This window comes from Neovison vison, chromosome 9, assembly GCF_020171115.1.
Source record: "Neovison vison isolate M4711 chromosome 9, ASM_NN_V1, whole genome shotgun sequence".
Taxonomy (NCBI): domain Eukaryota; kingdom Metazoa; phylum Chordata; class Mammalia; order Carnivora; family Mustelidae; genus Neogale; species Neogale vison.
Genome location: NC_058099.1, coordinates 29,885,103 through 29,901,317, shown reverse-complemented (window position 1 = coordinate 29,901,317; position 16,215 = coordinate 29,885,103). Strand labels below are relative to the sequence as shown.

General features: G+C 43.8%; 1 protein-coding gene across 2 annotated transcripts; it reads right to left on the bottom strand.

The window, feature by feature from the left end:
- Window positions 1–898: 898 nt before the first annotated feature.
- Window positions 899–15,532, bottom strand: LOC122917402 (acyl-coenzyme A amino acid N-acyltransferase 2-like). 2 transcript variants are annotated; one of them, XM_044265249.1, is made up of 5 exons: window positions 15,136–15,532; window positions 11,645–11,893; window positions 6,206–6,705; window positions 5,755–5,957; window positions 899–2,459 (listed from the first exon to the last, which is right to left on the bottom strand). In XM_044265249.1, coding segments are annotated over exons 2-5 (1,299 nt in total). In that variant the 5' UTR covers window positions 11,647–11,893; window positions 15,136–15,532; the 3' UTR covers window positions 899–1,865. The 2 variants fall into 2 exon arrangements, with proteins under 2 accessions (XP_044121184.1, XP_044121185.1); XM_044265250.1 differs by lacking the exon at window positions 11,645–11,893.
- Between the last annotated feature and the right edge of the window lie 683 nt (window positions 15,533–16,215).

The following is a 16,215-nucleotide window of genomic DNA, read 5'->3' as shown; positions in this document are numbered from 1 at the left end:
TTCCCAGATATCACAACCCTTCACCTTTAAATATGTTGGTATCTTTACTACATCTTTATCTAAAAGTGACTTTTTACATAACCACAATACCATTTTGACAGCTAACAAGATAATAGCAATTTCATAGTATCTTTTAATATTCAGCCCATATTCAGATTTTTCTAATTATCCCCAAAATGTTTTTTTTTTTTACAGTTATTTTGCTCAAACCAAACCCACAAATAGCATTTGGTTGATATGTCTCTTAAGTCTTTTTTTAACGCTTGATAGTTCCATAGTTCACTCCAATGCCAAAAGAAAAAAAAGGGGGGGGGGTTGCACAAAGGAAAAATCCCCAACTTTTTCATGAAACCAGCTTCTGAAAAAAACCAAGTCAATTGCTAATTAACTTATGGTGAGACCAGATTATACAATGACCCACAACCTGGATTTGTTTGTCTCTTCGTTAAGATGGTTTAACTGGTCTCTAGGCACTGTATCAAAATAAGAAGTTTGATCTAAAGGTTTGATTAGGTTCAAGTTTAGTAGCGTTGTTTGAAGTAATCTAAGTAGTGCTAAGCACTCTACCGTACATCTCGTCATGAAGCAGATTATGTAAAAATGACCATTTTAAGAGATGTTAAGTTTGATCCGTGGGATCAGGTGGTAACAGTCTAATCCTCAACTGCAAATTTCCTTACCCCTTCTCCTTAGCTGATACCTTGTACTCTGGTAAAGTTATTCTTGGGTTTAAAGGTGGGGGGGTAGTAAATCAGGAACAATCTAGAAATTAACAAAATGAGAACACTGCCAGAAAAATAAACACAAAATAATTGGAGATGGAATGAATTTATTTTAAAACAATAGAAATCAAGGAATCAGGAAAAAAAGACTTGACCAGGAAACAAACCAAAAATTGTTCTTGGAAAAGATCCACAAAATAGAAAAATATTTGGTAAGTCAGGTTGAGAGGAAAAAAAGAGAAAGAATGCAAATAATAAGGGATGTGTGCAAAATTATAAGTGAAATATGTGTTCTAGAAAATATGGGTGAAATTCTGAGAAAATAGGAATGACCAGGTTGGCTCCAAAAGAAATTTTAAAATCCATATTAGTCAATATGAGAAAAATAATCTAGTAAAATCAGACACAAAAGCAATGTGAGTCCATTAATGACTATAATTCACCACATTAACAGATTGAAGGAAGACAGCATTATGAAAGTAATTAATTCTGATACACTAATTGCTACAAACCTGGGCTATTCTAATTGCTTTAAATATATTAACTAACTTCAATAACTAATTTCAATAAATGCTATAAAAGCACATGATTAAATTCAATCCCACTCCTGATTAAAATTAGAAAAAGGAATATATTTTATGGATAAAAAGAAACATCACTATTCTGAGGAAAAAAATAGAGTATCTATTGGAAATCAATAACGAGCATTACATGTGATGGTGACATTAGAACTTTTCATATCAAATGTCAGAAACTCAATTTTAAACAGAAGTGACTTGTTTTTCCACAAGTAACTTGGAAGTTCCAGGGAATTAATCTAGATCGGCAATCCCTGGGTCCAAGGTATCCCTACCTAGGGAAACAAAAGATGATTCAATTTGCTAGGACATCACAGTTTTGAGACAGCAATGTACCCTGGTGCATAGAAACTAAGATTCAGTTTACAAAAAGTTCAAATTCCATACAAATTTGTCAGATAATTGATCTTGTGCCATTAGCCCTTGATTTTTGCCCTACTTCGTAACAACTGATTCAGGAGAACTGTGAACCTAGAGAAGTCAGGAGAACCTCCTCTTCCCATCCTATCCCTGCCTTAGTCTTATTTTTTTGTCTCCCCACTTCATCGTCACCCTGAGCCCTGGCTCAGAGTTTGCTTCTGGCTTGAATAAGGTGTTGCCTGAAGAATTTCAGGATCTCTCCCCAGGAGTGCTCCTGAGCTGCGGCATGGGCAGTGGGCTCCCCTCCCCAGAGCAGGGGCGAAGAAAGTTTCAAGTTTGGGGAAGCGTAACACAGGGGTGCGTAGGGCGGCTCGATGAGATGGCCCGCCCCCGGGTACACCAGCATCCTTCCATTGTTTCTCCCGTGGTTCTGCAGCTGGTGCAGAGCCTGCTCAGCGTACTCCCTGCTCTTCGAGCATTCGTCGTTCTCTCCAACAATGAAGAGGATCGAACCCTGGGCCTTTTCAACAGGAAGCACGCTCCGCTGATTCACCTTATCCCGGGGGTCCCCCCTGTAGTGGAGGAGGCGTACAGCCCCGGAGATGTCAAACTGCAAGCGCTCCATAAACGTGGGGATGGGTGCTATCACCAGATCTTTGTACCTGAGTGGAAATTCACAGATGGCAGTGCTCCCATTGATGCAGACGGTGGCTACCACCTGCTTCAGGAAGCAGGCCATGGCCAGCCCTATCTCTGCACCTTTGCTCACGGAGATCACTCCAATTCCTGGCGTTTGGACCTGAGGCACAAAATGAAGCGAACCCATCACAGGCCATACTTGAAGGAGCTGCCCTGATGGCCAGTAAGCTAGTGTCATGGAAACAGTCAGACATCCAATATATGGGATGGGAGTCCTAGCGCTGGGGTTTACCAACTTCTGTGACTGAGAACATTGCCCCCTTGCCTTCTGGAACCTTATTGTCTTACGGGGGTAGGGATAATATTCTCTACCCTACGGGATTGTTGTTGTATGGATTTAGTGAAACAATAGAAATAAAAACTCTTCATCAGAGGGAGTGTTCCAGAAAAGCAAAAAGAATTTAAATTCACCAGCAACATTCAACATCACCTGTAGAAACAGGTAACCTTAGGAATCCAATTCTTCTCCCCAGCTAGTTAAAGAGGTTCCTGGGTCCTTTCGAGTATTATGTAGGTGTTGTTCATATTTAAATAGCAATTTACAGCTACAGAGGTCTTGCGCATCCATTAATCCAAGAGCTAATCATGAAAGCGCTGGAAGGGTAAAAATGCAAGACTTGGATTCTATAAAGAGTTGAATCCTGGCGCCCCATCTAATAGGGAAAGTAGTAAGTCATAGGAAGGGGTCCTTAATTCTGTGAAAGGCTGAGGGAGCAGAGGGTTTGGGAGATGAGTAGGAAAAGGAAGAGCATTTTGGACAGACAGAGTCAAACACATGGCAACCTAATACATTTACTTTGTTTAGAGTTGTATGCCCAGGCCCTGTCATCAGTTCACCTAAAAAATAAAAAGTTGTGTTTTGTTTTTTTTTTTTTTTTTTGCTTTAATTACAGCTTTCTGAGATCCAGTTTTCAAGTTTCTACTTCAATAGGTCTGAGTGGGCCCAAGAATCTCATCCTAGAGCATATCTCTTCCAGGAAATCCAGTGCATTTCTACATTTGGGAACCACTCCTAAGAGGAACAGACTGGGGAGGGAGGGAGGAGACCCTCATCACAATGGCAGTACCACAGGGGAGCAGGGAGGAGGGAGCAAACTACAACAGTGGGTGGCAGGGAGGGTGAAGAAGCTGTGACGTAGGGAGAACGATTGGGGAACAGCCCCTGAAGCCCTTTGGGACTGGTTGAGGATGTAGGGAAGGGATAGAGGGAAAAACAGATGGGCACGGATGACAAGGTGGATTTATCAAGAGTTTACTGGGTGCTGGGTCCTCAGCTAAGTGCTTTACACACAAATGGTCTCAGCTTGCCTTTCCAATAAGAGCCCAGAGATCAGGAAGTCTACAAGTCTTGCTTAAGGTTACAACAGTATCAAGGGGCCAAGGTGGGAACTGAATCTCTTCGGATGATACTGAATCTGAATGTTGCCAATTGCCCTTCCTCCTCAGCTAAAGTCACAATTAGTGACAATTGAAATGAAAAAAAAAATTTTTTTTAACTTGAAAACATTTTATCTGGGATTTAATTTCTGCTACACAATCCTTTAAAGAGAGCCAAATACGCTTGGTAAAATCACATGTGGTCCCTGGGTGGCTCAGTGGGTTAAGCCTCTGCCTTCGCCTCAGGTCATGATCTCAGGGTCCTGGGATCGAACCCCGTATCGGGCTCTCTGCTCAGCGGGGAGCCTGCTTCCCTTCCTCTCTCTCTGTCTGCCTCTCTGCCTACTTGTGATCTCTGTCTGTCAAAGATCTTTTTTTTGGAAAAAAAAAAAGAAAAATCACATGTATGTTTGGTGGTGATGACGGCAGTTTCACTGAAGGTGAAGATACTGATAATACTCCAATAGGAGACACGGCCGCGTGTCTCCTAGAGAAGAATCAAGGCTCTCCAGGGAGAGAGCGGTATGAGTCATGGAGTCAGGATAACCAAAGAGTCTGGAGCAAAGGCACTGCCATAAGAGCTGTCTAGTTTTGACACATGACTTAATCTGAGGGTGCCTTCTTATCTGAAAAACAAGGCTGTCAACAGGACTCACATCATGAAGTAATTGTGAGTGATCAATAAGAATGCTTTAAAAAAAAAAAAAAAAGATCTTATTTATTTGACAGAGAGAGACAGAGCGAGGGAGGGAACACAGCAGGGGGAGTGGGAAAGGGAGAAGCGGGATGCCCGCTGAGCAGGGAGCCTGATGTGGGGCTCAATTCCAGGACCCTGGGATCATGACCTGACCCGAAGGCAGACAGTTAACCAACTGAGCCACCCAGGTGCCCCTTAAGTAAGAGTGATTTTTGAGTATTTAGCATAGAGTCAAACAGAGAGCTGTTTGGTAACAGTAACTGTTACCTGGTATGATCATTTTACCATGACAGGCTGAACCATAAAACATAGCTGATATTCAAACATTTTCAAACTGAAAAACCGGAATTATTATGTTTCAACTTAACAGAATGTCAACCCAGGCACCTGACCACATGATATTTATTCCTATTATTCTGTTTTTAGTCACCAACACAAACATCAGTACTTCAAGACCTCTTCAAGAGGTCTAGATTATAATTCATCTGATATTTAATTCCTAGGAAAAAAAGCTGGATTATGAGACATACTAGTTCAGTCCTTCTTATACCTGAACGTGTATCCGAGTCACCTAGGGATCTTGTTAAAATGCAGATTCTGACCGGGCTGTGTCCTGAGAGTCTGCATTCAAACAGCTCTCTGGTCTTACCAAGGCCTCTGGACCGTGGACCACATTTTGCACGGTACAACAATACTTGACAGAGTTCTAAAATGATCCTTCCTTTCTAGATTCCTTTACTGGCTTTGGGATTTGCACACTTACTTGGGGCTCAGTTCTGCCCCTAGATCTGATACTAACTGATGAGCTAATTCAGCTAATCAGATGGTGTGGCCACAGCCATTCTGCTGATAATTCTGCTCTCCTTCTGTGGCCCAGCTCTGAAACTGAACTTCTGCGCACTCTGAGTCTCAGGACTTTTGAGGGAGACTTAACTTCAGCACTGCCCATGTAGAGACAATCACTGAAGTCTGAAACCACGTCAAGCCGGAGAATTCATCATTTGAGATCAGCAGCTGATAAAAATGGAAGAGTTACTGATGCATAAGTCACGTAAAGAGTCTTGGCTTTTTTTTTTTTTCTTCCATTAGAGATAACCATAACACACCCACCATTTACTGTCCTCTGTACCAGTAAGCTGATCAGCAACCCAGCAACCCCACAAGGTCAACATCATCATCCCCATTTTAAGGACAAACAGTGCTATACCCAAATCCAAAACAGATTGGTAAAATAGGCAAAACAGACATTTCTGATTTTTGGGGGTGGGGTGGGGGGAGGACTATAATGTTACAGGCTAAAATGAAAAGTATTCTTAATTACCTTGGGATGAGCTAGTAGCAAGTTAGCGGCTTCCTCAAAATATTCCAGGTCGATCTCCTGCAGTAACTCGGGCAGATCTTCATAGGCAAAATACGCTAAGGCCAACACGGCAAGGCCATGCGCAGCCAGAAGACTGGCCCGAAATTCAACCAGACCCCCTCGGCCCCCAAACAAATCAATGACTCCTGGGAAAGGACCTTCCCCTGAAAACAACAAAAAGAAAAGAGAATGGGATCAGAAAGAGTGGAAAGAGGTTCAAGTGGCTAAGAAGGGGAGTACAAGGTGAGAAAATAAATTCCACTTTCACACTCACACACACACACACACACACACACACAATGGCATGTTGGTTGTAAACTACTGTGGGAAATACTCGTTCTCCAAGAATGTGATTGTTTTTGTTCTTATATTCATCAACAACATTTCCTGTATCACCAAAAATTAGTCTTACCTGGAGGCAGAAAAAGGGCTCCCCGCACCCGACCTTCTCGGACCTGCACCCGTTGTACCCCAGGGGCCGAAAACCAGCGCTGGACCACCTGGCTGGCTATGGGCTCTTCTGTGCTGAAATCTTGGAGACCAACTGTGTCATAGAGGTTCAGAGTGACCCAGAAGGGGCTGTTCATCACATCTTGCTTAAGCAGCCTCCTGAAAGCCTTCTGACACTTCAGAGACCAGAAGAGACCCATCGGGTGGACCCCCACGTAGTCGCCTCCAAATGCAGGAGCCTTCATTAGGTCTAGCTCACCAACCTCGTTCGTCTTGTAGAAGGCCTTGGACCGGAACACGTTCCCCTTCTCATCCTTCAGAGATGCTGTTAGGGTCACCAGCTGCAACGGGGGCAGGCCAGTCACTCGGATGTGCACCGGCTCATCTGCAAGGGCACTTGCTGGGGTGGCCGTCAGCTGGAACATTGGCAAATCGCAAAGGGACAGAGTGGTATTCCCTGCCCTGGAGGGTGAGAGGAGACTTGAAGTTGGAGACCGAAATCCCAGGAGAAAGACTGAGACAAGGCTTGCGTTAGGTCTGGCCAAGCTCTGCTTCTAGAGACCTCAGGCAAAATATACAGAATGTTCAGAGGAAGGAAACGAAGACGTGCAAGAAAACTCATTATTCTCATTTTACATATGAGGAAACAGGTTGAGTGACATGCTCAAAGCCTCATGTATAATTAGCAGTAGAATTGGAAATGCAAGCTAAGGCTGATACCGCAGCCTCCTGTCTTCTCCGTTGTAACACTATAGAAAACCTTTATTTCATGGTTTGGGGTAAGTTGAACTTTAATTCTTCAGTTGAGATAATACCCATCTGACCTACTTCACGGGGTGTATTTTAGGATCTGAGGAGGTAATGCATGGAAAAGCCCTTACAGGAAGGATCAGTGTTGCTTTTTAAGCCCCACACCTACCTGGGGTCGAGTTACAGGAACAAGAAATATACTATGGTGTTGTTTGTCTCTAATCCCTCCCTGTCGTTATAAGACCAAATTCCAGCTCTTTTTTTCTGTATTCCCATTATTTATTCCTTTTAAGGGAAAATAGAACTCTATGATGTTTTGGTGGGGGGGGGGTTGAAGATTTTGTTTATTTATTTGACAAAGAGAAACAGTGAGGGTGAGAACACAATCAGGGGGAGTGGGAGAGGGAGAAGCAGGCTTCCGGCTGAGCAGGGAGCCTGATGTAAGGGCTCGATCCCAGGACCCTGGGATTATGAGCCAAGCTGAAGGCAGACGCTGAATGACTGAACCACCCAGGTGCTCCAAAACTCCATGATCTTGTCTCTGCTTTTACGCCTTTCTGATGGACTGATAAATGTCAAAATGTCGGCAGTGGTAGAGACTGTAATAGACATTGGGCCAGCTATTTTGTGCTCTGCTCCATTAATGAGCAAAATTTGGGCTATTTCCTCCTTCTTACATCCTTTCTCCTTTCCTTTCTTCTCTCTCCTCCCTTTCCTCCTTTCTTCCATACCTCATACTCACCAAAAAAAGGGACGCCTGGGTGGATCAGTTGGTTGGACGACTGCCTTCGGCTCAGGGTGTGATCCTGGAGTCCCGGGATCGAGTCCCGCATCAGGCTCCCAGCTCCATGGGGAGTCTGCTTCGCTCTCTGACCTTCTCCTCGCTCGTGCTCTCTCTCACTGTCTCTCTCTCTCAAATAAATAAATAAAATCTTTAAAAAAAAAAAACCTATTTATAGATAACAGATGCAGAGTAATATAAAAATAAAATAGAACTGGGAAAATATGAACCAAAATCAGGCATTGGTCAAAGAAAACCTAGAGCATGAAAAATAAAGCTTTTCATGTGCTGTAAGTTTGGCATCGAATTAGTGACTGCCAAAGGAGAAAAGGTAATTTGGTCAGTTCTATTGTTCTAATTATTATCATAGAAAAAGTTACCAGGTCCTCAAGGGAAAGGAAAAAGAGAGGTCTTTCCAGTATTTAGCTCTGTAAGAAATTTCTTGTATGAAACTTTGACATAGCATGTGTCATTTTTTTTGGACAAAATCTTGATAGACCTTGTAATGATAGAAAAGCCCCCTAAAGCCCAGGGATGGAGATTCAGTAGCTATGCTGACACCATATGACCTCAACCTGGGGCCACGGCAGGTTGGATCAGGGTTGAATTCCTGATTCAGGATGTGCCAGGGATATTTTCCCCTTGCCTATTTAGAATGGGGACCCAGAGATCACCAGTCATTCTGATTTGTCAGAAATTCCCCATGGTGGTCACTCTTACTCTATGTGTACATATTTGCTATTTCCACCAAAGAGTATGCTGGAGATTAGATGAGAGTGACATTTCCTACAAGGAACAGTTCTTTCAAGAGAATGATATGGATTAGACAAAAACAAAACCATGAAACAAATAAAAGAGAGAGAGAGAGAGACACCACTTGTCAGGCCATCCGTGTGTGCTTGTGAACCCTGTCTCGGGTTTCCCCATCGAAGACAAGGAAAGGACCAGATGATCAGTAACTCCATAGTCATTGCCCCTTGCAATATGGGTTAAATAAAGTCAGTGTCTTTCACACCTTGTATCTTGGGATGGGTGTACCTTTGCAAGGATTTGGTAGGGATCCAAGGCAAAGTTTGACAGACTGCCTTCCCAGCAGTTGGCTGTGAATCTAACAGACCTCACACTTATGAAGCCTACATGTCATCACTCCCTTATAGTCAAGAAACAAGAAGAGTCCAGAACTAAAATACACACATACACAACACATACATGTGTGTGCATGCATACACACATGAATGAAGACTCAGTACCGATATACCTGGGGTTGTCAGGACCCCTGAGGTTTCGTGAAATGTAATTAGGGGTTTCCACTAGGGTCCTTTTTTTTTTTTTAAGATTTTATTTATTTATTTGACAGACAGACATCACAAGTAGGCAGAGAGGCAGGCAGAGAGAGAGGGGGAAGCAGGCTCCCTGCTAAGCAGAGAGCCCAGTGCAGGGCTCAATCCCAGGAGCCTGGGATCATAACCTGAGCTGAAGGCAGAGGCTTTAACCCACTGAGCCACCCAGTTGCCCCTCCACTAGGATTCTTAACTGAGAAAAAAAGAAACTGTTTTTGAACTTCAAGTGTCGTGTGGTTATGGTACACATCATGACGGATAGGGATTGAGTGGTCTCATTAGTGATTTCCTTACAAGTTTTTCATCTCATGAGGGCCATGTGCAAAAGGGTCATGTTCATTTTCAGTTTTGGGTACAAGACAGAAGGGGTTCTTTTTTTTTTTTTTTTTTTTATTTATTTACCAGACAGAAATCATAAGTAGGCAGAGAGAGAGAGAGGAGGAAGCAGGCTCCCCGCTGAGCAGAGAGCCAGACGTGGGGCTCGATCTCAGGACCCTAAGATCATGACCTGAGCCGAAGGCAGGGGCTTTAACCCACTGAGCCACTCAGGTGCCCCCGAGGGGGTTCTTGATGGTTAGTGAGCACTCTATTGCAAGCGGAGGAGGGTGGTAGGCTGATCATGTCTGCCCCTCCTTCCTGAATTACCTACCCCAAACTCCCTTTACATTTCGAGAAATGAGTTAAGGGAGTAAACAAACCCTCCTGGTATAAAGGAAAATGAGAGGGAAATCTGCATTCCGAAAAATGAAGCCTTACACAGCGCAACTCCGCTATGTAACGACAGTTGGCTATTATTTGTAAGCATTGAAAAGTGTGGACAGAGTAAGAAAGGCATAAAGTAGAGGCAGTATAAGAAGAATATTGTAACAAGGAATCGTGTTTTCTAGAATTTTTCTCACTTTGGGACACCTGGGACATCAGGCTCCCTGCTCAGCAGGGAGTCAGCTTCTTCCTCTGCCTGTCACTCCCCCTGCTCATGCCTGCCACCCTCCCTGTTCTGGCAGGTGCATAAACAATGAATTTGGAACACTGAAAAAAAATTAAATTTAATTTAAAAAATAAAAATAAAATTTAAAAAATCTTAAAAAAAAAGAATTTTCCCCCTTTATTTATTATTCCATTTTTTTTTTTAATTTTGGTAAGCATTTGCCTTTTATAAACATATCTGAAAGGGGTGCCTGGGTGGCTCAGTAGGTTGAAGCCTCTTTCTTCAGCTCAGGTCATGGTCCCGGAGTCCTGGGATCAAGCCCCACATGGGCTCTCTGCTCAGCGGGGAGCCTGCTTCCTCCTCTCTCTCTGCCTGCCTCTCTGCCTACTTGTGATCTCTGTCTGTCAAATAAATAAATAAAATCTTAAAAAAATATATCCGATGGTCCAATAGGCTGATTTGTGAAGATAAATTGAAAGTGGAAGAAGAGGACTGAAGGACTGGAGACATGCCTCATGAGATCAGAAATGGAGAATTACCGTCTTCTGAGTCAATTCACAAGAGAGGACTCGCTGTCAAGTCTGTCTAGACAATGAAGCTACTAACCGATGGGATTTATACTAGCTGGTGATATAAGCTGTCCTGTCCCATGAGCATTATCTTTAACAAATAATTTTAAAATGCAGCGACAGCTCCAGGAAAATTGAAAAGGCAATCATACACCACAATCCTCTGACAAGGAAAGGGCCTGGTTCTTTTAAATGACTACTGGAATTCTATCCTCTCTTTGGTCCTGTTTTTTTTCTCTAACAGAAAAAAATGTATTGGGCACTTACTAAAAGCTAGCCACTGGGTAACATTAATTCCCATAATAAAGCCTTTCCACGGGGTGCCTGGGTGGCTCAGTGGGTTAAGCCTCTGCCTTCGGCTCAGGTCATGATCCCAGGGTCCTGGGATTGAGCCCCGCATCGGGCTCTCTGCTCAGCGGGGAGCCTGCTTCCTCCTCTCTCTCTTTCTGCCTGCCTCTCTGCCTACTTGTGATCTCTGTCTATCAAATAAATAAATAAAATCTTTTTTTAAAAAAATAAATAAACTGCTACCTTTAAAAAAAAATAAATAAAGCCTTTCCACTTTTCAAGGTCCTTTCATGGTCATTATAAGTCAGAAGATTGAACTCACGTGACTTAGCCAAGTTTGTCTTAATGGCGCAAAAAGAATTTTAACCCATGTCATCTGATCCTTCACTTAAATCTTATTTATGGGGCTCCTGGGTGACTCAGTGGCCAGGGAGCCTGTTTCCTCCTCTCTCTCTGCCTGCCCCTCTGACTACTTGTGATCTCTGCCTGTCAAATAAATAAATAAAATCTTTAGAAAAAAAAAATCTTATTTATTTTTCCTAAATGACAGTAAGGATGTGAACATGCATTTTTTTTTTTCCTGGCCTCTCCCACCCTTGTTTCTTTTTCACTACGTTCTTGTCTTTAGTTTCTTCTTTTCCTTTCCCTGACTCTGAAGCTTTTAATGACAGATACAGCCTGATGCACTGTATAGCAGGATAGATAATGGAATAGTAGGGTTGAATTTAATAGTCCACAAACCCACATGTGCCCAAAATGCAATGTTTTCCTATTATCCTAGCTTCAGCGTAATTTCTCTTTTCAGTCCTTCTTCCTCCAGGTGGCAGAGATACACGCACAGAATTCAGAGCACTCTGCTTTTCCTTGCAGTCCAAGTAAGTCCCAGTGACTTGTACGGTGCTAAAAGACTTGGCCGGAACACCATGCTCCTATATTTTTACGCATTCTTCTAAACCCATTTTGCAATGTATGCCGGGGGTCCAAATTCAGATACCTGGAGGGGTGGGTAATATAAGTTCGCAGGGAAAGGTCAGAAAGAATGCAATATAAGACAGTAATGAAATAAAGATCTGCCCAGTCTAAAGGCATTCAGAGGTATTCTCCTAGAAACAAAACAACACAAAATAACACAGACACACAACAGAAACCCCAAGGTGGATACCAAACAAAACGCACCTATTTGTGACTTTGGGAATTCACATCCTCCTACTGGGGTTTCTGTAACTCAAAAAAATACTTTCCTGGCCTTTGTTTTTGTGTCATTCTTTCCTGAAGCTCGGAGGGCCAACTGACCTCTCTCGGGTAGAAGGACAAGGTGAAGTGGAAATACCAAAATATGGTGGTGGGAAGTGGGAAGTAAGGACTCGTACAATATTATTTCCACTGGCGTATGGCAATTTAGCCCTGCCCCCAATATCCAAAGCCCTCCATCTGTCTCCTTATTACCTCTTACCACGCTTAACGTTCGTGACTTTTTTCTGCTTTCCCTGTATTCTAATTCTGTTGTCTTATTCTCAACTAGATCCCAACTAATCCATATACTGTGATAGGAATTAATACCTTTGTTAATAAAGCTTTTGGCTCTCAAAACCAGTCTGTCACAGATTTTCTAGAATAAGTCATGAGAAGCCTTAAAGCTTATCCTATCCAATGCTGTATTGTCAACATCGATAAAGCACCTACTGTATACAGGAACGACTTTCTGTCCCCTGGGCTCTCCACAATGCCACCCAGAGCACATAATATGTTACTGAAACGTGCACTAGAGCCATTTATGCTGTGTTTTTGCTTTCCTATGAATCTGTACATTTCTTGAGGGCAGGATCCAGTCTGATGTGTCTTGGTCACATTCACTGCACAGGGAGCCCTTCATTTCCTGGTCATCAACTGATTATTCAAAATGATTACTGATTGTGCTCTCCACTTCATTCCCCTAAGCTCTCATCCATTTACCTAAGTCTTCCTTCCTGTTTACAGTCTTTTTCACTTCCCAGTCTAATCTCTGCAATCTAGTCAGACAGATCTCAACACAAAAATAATCGAATCACTCTCCTGCTTTAAACTTTGATGGCCGCAGGGTGAAGGGTGAAGTCTAAATCCTCTGGCCTAGCATTAAGACCCTTTGCAGGGGAATGGTTCCACCATAGCACCCTGGAGGGTTCCCCGTGACCACAGGCAGAACTTGGACCACCAGGACCTAAATCAGGATGGGATGCCTTGTGATGGCGGGGACATGGCAAGTTAGGCAATCTTCACAGGAGGCTCCACAAGAGTGTTTTCTCACCTGTCCTTCTTATCCTTTTTTTAAATTGAAATGTAATTGACATATGAGATTAGTTTCAGGTGTACAACATTCGACAACTAATACACGTTACCAAACAATCAGTGAAAGGTTTAGTTACCATGTGTCATCATACAAGGTTCTTACATTGTTATTGGCTCTATATTCCCTATGCAGTACTCCACACCCCGATGACTTATTTACTTTATAAGTGGAAGTTTGTATCTCTCCATTGTCTCTCCCTATCTTACGGGAGGCTGCCATGAGACAGTTTTCCCATCCACTTCCCTGGTTCCAGAGAGGTGTATGACTTTGGGGCACGGCTGCAGGCTCTGTGACAGTTTTGCTGCAGTCTGGAGTTGGCTCCCCAGCAACTGTGTTGAGGTTATGGGGCCCCGTTTGTTTCAGCGCCATTGTTTCAGGGTGTAAGACAAGGACTCAGACAGCTGGAGCCTGTGGCTTCTCTGGCCTTCACTATCTACGTAAATGATAAACTGTCTGAATCTAACAGGGGTTCATTATTTCTTTACCAGCTGAATCTGTCAGTCTTGGACTCGGACTTCCCTTTGTGTTTGGCGTCCTTGATAATAATCGGATTCAATCAAAACCTTTTCCAACTAACCCCAGCCTACTTACTAGTCCAGCCAACCATCTCATTATAACATATAGCATATGATGTTATAAAAATCTGCTTCTTTATCTCCCTCCCTTTTTGCTCTAGCAATGTAGTAGCCTCTAGCCACCTACGGCTAATGAAATTTCAGTTTATTAAAAACAAATAAAATTTTAATTCCTTGGCCACAATAACCACATTTTAATTGTTCAATAGCCACACATGACTAGTGGCTACTACACTGGGCAATTCTGATAGAGAATATTTCCATCATCCTAGAATATTCTATTGAACAGCACGTGCCTGGATTGTTAATTATTCCTCGGGAGCAAGAATTACACCTTGCTTGACACTCTATTCCTCAGTTTCTAGAATGGCATCAGGCACGTAGTGATGCTCAGTAAGTATTAGAGTAATTAAATGAAAGAATAAATGACAAGTGGAAAGTTAAAAAAATAATAATAACATTTCTCAGACAGTACAAAGAAGAAAGAACAGAAGCCCAACAGAATTCTGAGAGGCTACTTCTGAAGATGTGAGACTCTTCCAAATCCGATGGAGTAAAGTCTCCAGGCTTCTTCCCATCTCTGCAGCAGAAGCCTAAACACTGCACCTCGCTGAGTGTCCATGAAACTGAAGCCACAAAGCAGCCAGAGGGCGAGAAACAAGCTGCCCCACACAGGATTAGCCTTCCAGTGGCTGCAGAGAGAGCCCTCGGCAATATAGGAGCCCCTTGGGCTGAAAGTCGAAAGCCCTGCTGTGCAGCAGACTCCGGACTCCCAGGCTGAAGGGTATCAAGGTTATGTAAGCCACTGGGTGACCTTGACTCATCCGGAGTAAAGACAGCCAGGAGCTTTCCCAAGTGGCAGGAAACAAAGAATAAAAGAAAGCAAAAATTCACCCATAGAAGTTAAACTTCCTAATCAAGAAACAAAAGTCCATTCCCTTTAGGGGCTTTTCTTCCTTCATCACAGATATTTCCTACTCCTCTTCCCAAGTCGTAAGTCCTAGAGAAAAATTTCTTGAGTCAAGAAACAATCTCTCCGTAAGTTCACATGAGTAGGAGGACCCTGACTGTGCAGCCACAATCAGTCTCTAAATGACCTCTTGTTAAGTGGATGCTAACATAGATCTGCCTGGCCAAGCAATCGGCCACCCACCCCTACCCCACCCCACCCCCGGGGTGCGAAGGACATTGCAGTTCCCCCAGAGAGCTGAGCTGGCCATGGAGATGAGGAAGGCACACAGCTGAATGAAAGCCGCCTTCCTGGGTGCCCAGCCAAAACACTGAGCAGTTCCCGACCTGGCCAGGCCGTGACAGCCCGACTCCCCCCACACTCACCCTGAATTCTGCTGCTGCGAGCAGTCTGGAGTAGGACGGCTTGCTGGGCCCACTAAGGACACTGGAAGCTTCCCCAGCCTCTTCTTCCAACTGAGCTAGCCAGGCCCTCGCTAGCCTACTCTCCCTCACAACACTGTCAGCGTCTCCTTCCTCTTACGTATGTTCCCAGTGATGGGACTGTGGGCCCTGCTGGGACAGGGTCAGAGCAGACTCTCAGGCCGGCAGCTGTACCTCTCAGTCCAAGCGTTGCACAAGGGAATCTCGGGTTTCATCACAGGACTTTGGTTTCTAAGCACTTCCCTGACTCCTCCTCCCCACTGCTGGCTCTGGTCTCCTTGGGGATTTCCTCCTCTGAGTCCGTGGTCTCAGCGTCTAACACGATAAGTCCCAAACGTCTTGACGCAGTAAGTCCGCACCAGGAGATTCTAACCGGAATAAGGTCCTGGGGTCTGTATCTTCAACAGGGGATTGCTAAGGCATAGCTGGGTTTTGAACTGCTCTTCCAAGGGACAGCGGAAGCCCTCCTGATGCAAAAATGCCTCCCCGAGACCAGAACCTCTGAGACCTGCCTCACTGTTAATGCCCTCAGTTCAAGTCCATGGTCAAAATCCAGGAATGATCAGGTTTACAGGTTGTAGACTGCGCCTCCAGACTTGCTTGGGGGAGGGCACTGTGTCTTTTCATTACTGTACCTTTCATTTCTGTACCCGGGAGACCACCGGTCCCTGGAATCAGAGAGACCTAGATTGGAACCCGGACTCTTTAACTGGCCGTGTGATCTGACCTCAGGCAGATTGCTTTACTTCCCTTGGGCTTTTATTTCTTCTCCTTCTTCTTATTCTTTCTTTCTTTCTTTTTTTTTTTTTTAAGATTTTACTTATTTATTTGGCAGAGAGAGACACAGAGAGAAAGGGAACTCAAACAGGGGACGTGGAAGAGGAAGAAGCAAGCCTCCCTCGGAGCAGGAAGTCTGATCCAGGGCTTGATCCCAGAACCCCAGGATCATGACCTGAGCTGAAGGCAGATGCCTAACAACTGAGCCACCCAGGTGCCCCTGTGCTTCGACTTCTTAAATAAGAG

Bases quoted from the DNA above. Each gene is read 5' to 3' on its own strand.
- LOC122917402 (XM_044265249.1), bottom strand. The intron at 5,958-6,205 runs GTAAGACTAATT...TGTTGTTTTCAG, and splicing joins AGCCCTTTTTCTGCCTCCAG to GGGAAGGTCCTTTCCCAGGA. The intron at 2,460-5,754 runs GTAATTAAGAAT...TTTGTGCCTCAG, and splicing joins TGCTACTAGCTCATCCCAAG to GTCCAAACGCCAGGAATTGG.